The sequence below is a fragment of the Eublepharis macularius genome, chromosome 19, assembly GCF_028583425.1.
Source record: "Eublepharis macularius isolate TG4126 chromosome 19, MPM_Emac_v1.0, whole genome shotgun sequence".
NCBI lineage: Eukaryota > Metazoa > Chordata > Lepidosauria > Squamata > Eublepharidae > Eublepharis > Eublepharis macularius.
This window is the reverse complement of record NC_072808.1, coordinates 8,582,515-8,593,271: the sequence shown is the minus strand read 5'-3', so window position 1 is coordinate 8,593,271 and position 10,757 is coordinate 8,582,515. Positions and strand designations below refer to the sequence as shown.

Here is a 10,757-nt window from a genome sequence, read left to right as displayed (position 1 = left end):
TTCCAGGGTAGCTCTTGGGACCCAACTGCATCTGCTGGGCATGCTCAGACCTCCTGAGCAAGCTTTGGCATCTAGCAGGGGGCTGGGCAGATGGCGATGGAGGAAAGCAGAGGAATCTATGGAGAGGAAGTGGGTTCCTTCTGCCCACTCCCAGCTGGTAGAGCAAACTCAGAGCCAAACTACAAGTGACGTCTTACACAGGTTGGACACTAGTCAGCTTCACTCAAGTTTTGATGGGAAATGTAGGCATCCTGGTCTTGCAGCTGTAATGGAGAGCCAAGCTGTAAAACCAGGACGCCTACATTTCCCATCAAAACTTGAGGGAAGCTGACAAGTGTCCAACCTGTGTAAGGCGTCACTTGTAGTTTGGCTCTCAGGAGCTCCTAATTTGTTTTGTTCTCTCCACATCACACACAAACACACAAACCTCCACACTGAACCAGCATCATTCCGAAGTGCCTTGTCTCCACGTTCCGCTGTACGTTCAGGGTAGCTATGAGCCTGCAGCGCACTGTTCCAGAGAATGACATGGCGGCCTTTCTAGGGCCCACTCGCTCACAGACATGTTTTCTCCCCCCCTGTTTAGAAAAGTTATTTTAGGACGATGTCCGTCTTGCCTGGATTTTGTAGGCTAAGATGTGTGGTTTTAAACAGGTGAGGACCTCGGCTTCTGTTTGTAGATTCTTCCCGCAAGATCGGTAGGTGGGCTTTTCAGAGCCTGTTAAAATTGGCTCTGCCTCTCTTGCGGCAGAAGAGCTCGGCAGGTCGGTAGGACTACACGTCTCTTCTGCCCGTAAGTCCTTCGTTGTATACAGCAGAAACACAGCACTAGGCTTATTCACATCTTTAGCTCCCCCACCCCAGCCCTAGAAAAGGTCTTGTGTGCCTGAAACTCAGTTGGCAAAATTCACACACACGTTTGTGAACTCTAATTCAAACCTGGGCTTTCTTCATTACTTCCCATCCTACTGTTACAGCCATTAAGCATGAAGGACAATGGAGAAAAAGGCACCCACAGGCCACCATGGAACAGAAGCTTTCTATTTACTCTGTAAGAACTCCTGCCCTGGTGGCTTCTCTCTGCTTAATGGTTCCAAACATACCTCTCCAAGGGCCCCATGCTGCACAAGCAAGGCGCACACGCATGGGGTCAAATTGTACTTAAGAGCCGTTCCGTACTTCTTCAGGGTCCCAGGGAGGCGCTGTTTAACTTGCTGTGGAAACCCATGGATGTCCCCAAATAGCAGCCTATTTCAGGTTGGAAAAATGGTGTAGAGGAGGCAGTTGAACCCCCTTGTCCATGTGTACCATGGTCACAGTCGGAATTGGGCGCCTGACATATGGGAGTTGAATAGAACCTGTGAGTCTTGTCCGACTGTTACACAAGTTTATTTGTTACACCAGATCCAACCTTATGCCAGACCCAACCTTTGTACTCCGTAATGTGTGGGAAACGTTGGTGGAAAGGAAACTGCAAACGGAGAGGGGCCAGGCTGCAAGCCCAAAATGTTCGTTTACCTTGAATCCTCCCAATGTTGCAAGAAGCCACTTCGGTTAAATCCGAGAAACCAAAGAATATATCCCTTTGCCCCCTTCTGTTTCTTGGTTTATATCTCGTACTCTTTTATATATTTTAGCCTGAAAACCAAAACCAGATGACTTTTCATTTATGGGAAGAGGGAAAAAAGCGCTAAAGCAAAGTGCGGCGGGGAAAGAGACAACCCATTTTTCTAGGCCTGTTGTGACAACATGTATTTTGATGGTCTGTATATAGTATATATGTGCACGAGTATTTTTTACCTGTAAAATCTTTTCCTTTCTTTCTCCCACTCTTATCTTTTTTGGGGGGGAGGGGAACAAAAACACCAATATAAAATGATAATTAAAAATATTTCTTCAAGAAAAAAATGCTTAAACTGCTGCTTTCGTGTCTATCACAAGAGAACTGTATCACTGAGGTTTGGGGCCAGGGTGTCCTCTGGTCCTTTCCTGTAGCATTTTGTGCCGAAAATGTTTTTCGTTATGCCCATTCTTACTTAGCAATTGAGTGCCTGGACTGGGCAACCCATTCCTATGGCTTAATTAGGAGATGATTAGATGTTCTTCCCAAAGACGCTATTCCCAGGATTAATACACACTTGAGGACCTGTGTTCGAATCCTGGAAGTGTAACTGAGCTGCAAAATTGTAAAGAGTCCAGTAGCACCTTTAAGACTAACCAAGTTGGTTATTCTTAAAGGTGCTACTGGACTCTTTACTATTTTGCAACTACAGACTAACACGGCTAACTCCTCTGGGTCTATTTGAAACAGGTGGTGCTTCCTCATTGTGTAGGTGGGGAAGGCTCCAGCAAAGCCATTCTCAGCGAACCGGTCTGCAGCTGGTTGGAGCCCTCCTGCTCACAGAAAAACTCGCCCTGCAAGCTCTCTTGTGGGGTAGGCTGGTGGGTGGATCTGCTGGCAAGAAACCCTAAAGAGCCAGCAAATTGGGTCCTGATAATAGACTGCTTTCTGCATTGCCCAGAAAATTCTGGGGGAACTGAGAGCAGAACAAGATGTTGAAAAGGAAACTTCCTAACTGGGTGTCTCTCATGTAATATTAAGGATTTTCCACTAATCCCCCTTCCTGCTGCAGACCCCCCTCATGCTGTTCCTCAAGGTCTCCTACTCCCCCCAGAGCAGCATTTAACGGACCTGAAAGGGCTGCAGGGGGAGAGGGGAGGTGGGGGAGTTCTGACCCACTGATTTAGTCTGGATCCAACCCTAGGGGTGGAGAGAGCTTTTGCACGGCAGAATTAGCAAGCAGGAGCTTAACTCTTCCCTTATCTGCCAGTTCTACCCTATACATTTCACAGAGATGTGTCAATCATTTATAAACGGTTACTTTCCGCTGGCTATATTCTAAAACCAGAAGTGAGCCTGCTGGGGCAATAGCTTTCCAGGAGGAAATGGGAGAGGTTTCAGAAGAAGCAATTTCCCGTTGCTGAACCTCTTCCCCCCTTTATCTCAGCAGACATACGGCCGGAGTATCCAGTTCACTCTCAGAGCCAAACTACAAGTGACGCGTGACACAGGTTGTCAGCTTCCCTCAAGTTTTGATGGGAAATGTAGGCAGCCTGGCGGAATGTTGGACAAGTGACAATTGAAAAGTCCGTTGGGCAGCAGTCGGAGAGCCAAGCTGCAAGACCAGGACGCCTGCATTTCCCATCAAAACTTGAGGGAAGCTGACAAGTGTCCAACCTGTGTCAGGCGTCACTTGTAGCTTGGCTCTGAGAGAGGATGTTCTGAAAAGGCTGTTTTTTAGCTGGTGTACAAATAAAGAGTGACCTTTTCACAGTGGAGCTTGCTCTGTGCCCCTGGATGAGTTGCTGATCTGGGCAAGCCTTTTGATTAGAAGGAGGTAATCCCAGAACAGCGGGTCTGATGCAGAAGATGATGGCTGTGCTTTTGGGGGAAGTTGGTCAGAGACTCCTGATCTGTCACTTGTAGTCACACCTAATGGGGCAGAATTTCCGTCCCCAGTGGAGAACACCCGCCTCCAGAAGGTTACCATCCTAGAAACAGGTCATGCACTAGGGAAAGCACCAGAAATGAAGCTATCAGCTAAGCAGCACAGAGAAAAATCCTTTAACATAAAATCTTCTCTTTTTTAAAAAAAAAAAGTGCAGAGCATATCTTTTTGCAGTCTTTTCCTGGATTTTCTAGGAGGTACAGGAGCTACCAATAACTCATGAGCTGGCCGTTGGAGACCCCTGAACTAGGAGCTATGGAGGGCACCAAAGCTCTGCCCCTCAGATGGCTGGAAAACGTTTAACTAGCGGATCCGCAATCTGCTGAACCCTCTTCCAAATGGCAGGGCTCTCAACTGAGAAAATCTAGGAAATGTGATGCCGTGAAGAGACAAGGGGCTGCTAAGACAGAAATATGGATCTAAGCCACAATTAATAAACCGTTTCCAAGCCGCTGGGGTTGCTGCATGGAGGAAGGCAATGGCAAACCACCTCTGTTTGTCTCTGGCCTGGAATGCCCTTCCCCGAGGATGGGGGTCGCGAATCGCGATGAGTCCATTGCAACATGACTGCAGATTGTTAGCAGGTCAGTGAGTGGCCCCTGATAAGACATCTGCTTTACTGAATGATTTCAGTGCCACAATCATGAACCCACACAAATGGGCATAGGAAGGTATAAAAGCCAGAGCTAGGCAGCCTGACATGTCAGGCTTCGATGGAGAAATGAGGAAGTGTAAAGCTGAACCCCTCGAGGCTCCCCAGAGGACTGCACAAACAACTCCCCGAGGCTCACAGCACTCCGACTCTCAGTCTGGGACAGGAGATGAAAGAGGAGTTTGCCTGGCACCCTGGGCATTCAAGGTGGCCTTGCGAGCCACCCTGAGGAAAGTGCAAGGTTTGCAAATGGCAACTTGCCGGGTCACTCCCGGCAAGTTAAAAACGGCGTCCAGGCAATCCAAAGGGAAGCATCTGTCAACTGGAAATGAATTGAGTCTTTTTGTTCCCAGGATGTCTGTGAGCCACGTGAGCCTCAAGTATATGTGCACACAACTTCTTGTGAGCTAGGCACTTTGGGGGGACTTACTTGCAAGAATGAGGGGAACAGAGTTCCCGGGGCAAGCCTCTCCATCTTTCCACAGTGCCGCTCACCAACAGTATCCACACCAAAGGGATTGTACAGGATTCAGCATTTCCCATCATACTTCCTTCTGTGTTTTGCCTTAGCTGCACTTGAGGAAGTTGAATAAGGCTTTGCTTGAATCGTGGAGTGTGGGAACATTTGAGAGCCCCTTTCATCTTGGCTTCTAAGTTTAACTCAGCCTAAAGATCCTGAAGGTTGACCCTGAAGTGGCCTGAATCCACCTCCTGTCCCATAGCCCCGGGCACTGATGCTGAGCTGGGCTAGTGGCAACGGCATAGAGGTAGGTAGAGTCAATACTTGCTCCAAAACTACAGTATCCATGATGCAGAGTACTTTTAGGGTACAACCATCAGCAGGTAGAGTCAATGCTTGCTCCAGGACTACAGTGTCCATGATGCAGAGCACTTTTAGGGTACAACCATCAGCAGACAGAGTCAATGCTTGCTCCAGGACTACAGTAACCATGATGCAGAGTACCTGTAGGGCACAACCATCAGCAACCGAGGCAGGTATTGGAAAGGTCATTCAGTGCCTGAGACCGCAAAGATGCAAGGAAATTCAGTCAGGAGCAGCTCCACCACTTGATTCTGGTATACCATACCCTCCACTAGGCTGGCCACGTCCCGCTCGTGTCGCAGCAGTGTTGGTCCGAAGACGATGCCAATGTTCTGCGTGGTCATCCGGTTGGCATTCGAGTGCTCCATCACTCTGGAGGAAGCGAGAGAAGGAAGTGAACACTAAACATCTCCCATCTCCAATTAACACAGTCATAGCTATGCATATATTCTTGCCAGGTTAAGGTGCCGGACTAGGATTTTGGAATCACAGGTGTGGATCCCCCATCTGCCATAGACACTTGCTAGGTAATCATGGGCCAGTCACATTCTCCCAACCCAATCAGACTCGCAGAGTGGGTGTTGTGAAAATGAATGGAGAAGGAAAGAACAATGTTTTAAGCCGCTCTGGGTCTCCATTAGGGAGGAAAGCGTGTTATCAATACCTAAGTAAACATATTCTGGATTTGTTGTTTAAGTGCTTGGGATCCCCGAGGATGAAAAAGTGGCACTCTGTGTATGCTTAAAAGAATCCTCTGGTCTATCTCTGCACACTAATAACAACAACAACATTCAATTTATATACTGCCTTCAGGACAACTTAACACCCACACAGAGCAGTATGCCATTATTATCCCCACAACAACAATCACCCTGTGAGGTGGGTGGGGCTGAGAGAGCTCTGAAAGAGCTGTGACTGACCCAAGGTCACCCAGCTGGCTTCAAGCAGAGGAATCAAACCTGGTTCTCCAGATTAGAGTCCTGCTGCTCTTAACCACTACACCAAACTGGATCCTTCCTTCTATCTATAGCCTAGAACTATAATCAAGATGCATTGCTGTGTTCATCTGTCTGTAGTAGCAGAAAAGAGCAAGGGTCCAGTAGCACCTATATGACTAAAAAAAATGTGGTAGGGTATGAGCTTTCATGAGTCACAACTGTATCTGAAGAAGTGAGCTGTGAAAGCTCATACCCTACCACAAATTTTGTTAGTCTTATAGGTGCTACTGGACTCTTGCTCTTTTCTACTGCCTAGAACTATTTTTTGACATTTAGAGACCAAGAATTTGAATGTGTGGCCCCCACCATGTGCCTTTCAGTCCTAGCTGCCAAATGCTACTATTTTCAAATTTTTCAAAACTCTGTATATGTTTGCAATACAAATCCAGTTGCAAAAACTAGACAGCGGGAAACCTGCTGGCTAGAAAAGTGCAGCTGATAGGTGAGCTATATTATTAGCAACAAATTCAGCATATGCCAGCAACAGGTAATAATAATAATAACAACAACATCCGATTTATATACTGCCCTTCAGGACAACTTAATGCCCACTCAGAGTGGTTTACAAAGTATGTCATTATTATCCACACAACAAAACACCCTGTGAGGTGGGTGGGGCTAAGAGCCAAAACACACGTTAAGAAATACCTAGGTTCAGCACGTGTTCTCTTACCTCAAGGTTTGCCGGGATCTGTAGGCGTCCTGGAAGCTTAAAGTTTAGCATTTACAGAGCAGCAGGAAGGGAAATACAGGCTAAACTTGTTCTCTTACCTCAAGATTTGTTGGGAAGTGTAGGCGTCCTGGAAGCTTAAAGTTTAGCATTTACAGAGCAGCAGGAAGGGGAAGGGAAATGCAGGCGCCTGTATTTCCCTCTCTGCTGCTCTGTAAATGCTAAACTTTAAGCTTCCAGGACGCCTACAGATCCCGGCAAACCTTGAGGTAAGAGAACACGTGCTGAACCTAGGTATTTCTTAACGTGTGTTTTGGCTCTAAGAGAGCTCTGAGAGAGCTGTGACTGACCCAAGGTCCCCCAGTTGGCTTCAAGTGGAGGAGTGGGGGATCAAACCCGGCTCTCCAGATTAGAGTCCCGTGCTCTTAACCACTACACCAAACTGGCAAAAATAGGTAGCGTTTGGATGGTACAAGAAATAGTTTACTTGCGGAGATGCTCCAGTAAATAATGCAGCGTGTCTCGGTTGGGTTGGGGGAGACTCTGGACCAACTCTGTCAGCTTGGATACTTTTTCCTTGGGGTCAGGCAACTCTGCATAGGGAAAAATGTAACAAGCCATTTTTAAGTTGAGGAGGGGGGAGAGAAGGGGGGAAGTTTATGGGCAACAGATTCAGGCTGGACCAAAGAGAGTACTTGTTAACAAGATGCAAAGTGAACAGACGGAATTCACAAGGTGTAGCGATGCCTACCATCCTAACCGGGATAGCCCAGGCAAGCCTGCTGTCGTCAGACCTTGGAAACTAAGCAGGGTCAGCCTTAATAATAATAATAATAATAATAACATTCGATTTATATACCGCCCTTCAGAACAACTTAATGCCCACTCAGAGAGGTTTACAAAGCATGTTATCATTATCCCCACAACAAAATACCCTGTGAGGTGGGTGGGGCTGAGGGCCAAGCTACAAGTGACGAATGACACTTGAACAGCAAGTGGATTGAGGGCCAAGCTACACATGATGAATGACACTTGAACGGCAAGTGGATTGAGTGGAGGGCAAGTGAACAGGGAGAAATACACTTGCTGTTCAAGTGTCATTCGTCATGTGTAGCTTGGCCCTGAGTGGAGCGCAAGTGAACAGGGGGAAATACACTTGCTGTTCAAGTGTCATTCGTCACTTGTAGCTTGGCCCTCAGAGAGCTCCAGAGAGCCATTACTAGCCCAAGGTCACCCGGCTGGCTTCAAGTGGAGGAGTGGGGAATCTAATCCGGCTCTCCGCGTTCTTAACCACTACACCAAACTGGCTCTTGGTTAGTAATTGGATGGGAAACCTGCCACGAAGATCGGAGTTGCAGAGGCAGGCAACAGCAAACCACCTCTGTTCGTCTCTCACCTTGAAAACCCCAGCAGGGGTCGCCAAAAGTCAGCTGTGACTTGACGGTACTTCCCACCATCATCAGGGATGTTCACTAGCTTGGAAGGCTTTCAAAGAAGATAGCTGAATTCATGGAGGACGGCGTATAAATGGAGCCTCCATGTTCAGAGACAGTGCATCTCTAAATCCCAGTTGCTGTAAGGCCACAGCCAGGTTTTGGACTCCATGTTGTTTTTCCAGGCCTTCCAGGGGCATCGGGGCTGGTTAATGTGGGAAATAGGATGCTATAGTAGATGCCCTGAGCCAGCATGCCTGCTTTTATGTTATGTTCGCTTATGGGGACATTGCCGGTTCCCAAAGGACTCATAAGAGACCAGAAACTGGCCTGGCCTTCTGCCTCCCCACCTGCAGCTCAGAGCTTGTCTTGTGGAATAAATAAGAATCCGGCTGCAGAGAAAACCGTTTGCGGCATATGCCGGGGGACAGTTATGTTCTAGGGCAATTAACAGTGCTTACAGTGAGCTGTTAACTAGCAGTGCAAGCCTGGCTTTGCAACTTGATTAAGGACCAATGTCCAGGGGAGGCAGTAGAAGAGGCAGAGCCAGACACGCAAGCAACACATTGGAGATAAATGGATGACTGCCACGAACACATTATCTGCCTAGAAATGTGTAGCTGAAATAAGAAATCCCCTACCCAATTTGCCACTACTGCTTGTAGGAGGTTAAGAAATGCTAACGGGATGTCATTGTATCACATCACACTCCCCCCCCCGCACCCCCGCAGCTATGTTTGCCTTTCCTCATGCTTCAAATGGGGCATCTATATTTTTTTTAAAAAATTCCTTTTCAGATATAGAGAGAGAGAGAGAGAGAGAGAGAGAGAGAGAGAGAGAGAGAGAGAGAGATTGATAAGTAGGAAGAGAGATTGACAGATAGAAAGAGAGAGAGCTAATATAGATATACATATGAATACATATAAAAACATATAAACATTCATTCTTATTTTTATTTTTAAAAACTGCAACCATTTCAAAATAATTGCAAAATGCCTGCAGGGACTGAGGAACGCGAGTTAGTGATAACATAGTAACTGTCCTGTAGGGACCTTCCATAGATGGCTTTCCCAAGGTTTAAAGCGAACCATGTTGCGAAATTTCAAAATGAAATTTTCAGAGTAAACAACGCCCTGAGTCAGAAAATGGTACATCTGTACAGGTTTAAGTGAGAGCGCTTCACAGCTCTTCACCTGTCTTTACCCTATTCAAGATCTGACAGTGCCTCAACCAAAATTTTTGGGCTCAAAAATCTTATGTTTTCCAACAGAAGCAAATAATCTATGCAAGACAGATCATCTTTCCTATATTCATAAGAACACACGAAGCTGCCTTATAGTAAGTTAGATCATTGGCCCACCCCAATCAGTATTTTCCGGAGTATTTTCCGGAGCTGAATTCCGATGCCGAAAACAAGGGTCTTCAATCCTGGCTCAGCCTTAAGCTCCATACAGCCCACACTGGTCGTGATGAAGGAAAAGGAACACAAAAGGCACTTACTGGCAGAAGCTATGAATTCATCGAAAAGGCCGTACGGTATCAGAGGTTCAGGCAGCTCCCGGAAGAAAAGCTTGAGGGCCCCGGTTATCACATGCACGTCGTCCCACTGAGGGTCAGTCAGACGCAACTTGTCCTCTGGAAGGGGGGGGGATGAACAAATAGTAGTGAACAAAAGGGTGACTGAAGATCTTGAACTCAGTACCTAAAAGCAGAAGCAGTACAGGGCCAGAACCAAGGAATAAAGCAGGTCCAACCCTCATGGGTTGAATACACAGAAAGCTCATTGTTAAAGTCACCATGTGGAAGAGGCCAGCTTGCCTGCCCGCCTCTCTCTCTCTCTCTCTCTCTCACACACACACACACACACACACACACTTGTATGACAGCCTAATTCCCCCACCAGAATGAACCAGTCTAAGACTTGCCAGTTCACAGCCCAGGGTCTCGGTTGGCACCCTTAAGGCTACAGAATGAAATCAAGGACAATACTTTTTCTGCTAGTTCCTCTCCTAGACCTTTTTAAATCTTTTCTCCCTTCCCTGCTGTGTGGCAGACCTGGAATCTGTGGGCCAAGCTACACATGACGAATGACACTTGAATGGCAAGTGTATTTCTCCCTGTTCACTTGCCCTCCACTCAATCCACTTGCCAGGCAAGTGTCTTTCGTCATGTGTGGCTTGGCCCTCAGGGCCAAGCTACACATGACGAATGACACTTGAATGGCAAGTGTATTTCTCCCTGTTCACTTGCCCTCCACTCAATCCACTTGCCATTCAAGGGCCAAGCTACACATGACGAATGGCACTTGAACGGCAAGTGTATTTCTCCCTGTTCACTTGCCCTCCACTCAATCCACTTGCCGTTCAAGTGTCATTCATCACTTGTAGCTTGGCCCTGAGTTTGCATCATCTAGCAGGGAAGGAGGACTGCAAAGGGACCAAAGAAGGGAAGCTGGCAAGTGAAGCTGGGGGCTCCTCTCCTGCTTCTCGGGGAGTTTACAATGCTCTGTGTTGCATCCTGGTAACCCTCACTGATCCTGTGAGAGGGGTTACTGCTACGGGTGGGTATAAATACCAAGGATACCATCCAGCCACAGTCAAATGTTTTTTAAAACATTTTAAGTGCTTAACTGTGGCAAACTTGGGCCCCAGGGGTGTCCCTATTAACAAAAC

The 10,757-nt window shown here is 47.2% G+C and overlaps 1 protein-coding gene across 1 annotated transcript in view; it reads right to left on the bottom strand.

Moving 5' to 3' along the window:
- Positions 1–2,253: 2,253 nt before the first annotated feature.
- Positions 2,254–10,757, bottom strand: part of ARHGAP9 (Rho GTPase activating protein 9) — a 29,758-nt gene continuing 21,254 nt past the window's right edge. The window contains exons 14-16 of the mRNA XM_055003166.1: positions 9,586–9,720; positions 7,140–7,245; positions 2,254–5,356 (exon numbers count right to left, since the gene is read on the bottom strand). Of these exons, the coding sequence (XP_054859141.1) occupies positions 5,170–5,356; positions 7,140–7,245; positions 9,586–9,720 (428 nt within the window). The 3' untranslated portion in view covers positions 2,254–5,169. The remainder of the gene's footprint in view (positions 5,357–7,139; positions 7,246–9,585; positions 9,721–10,757) is intronic.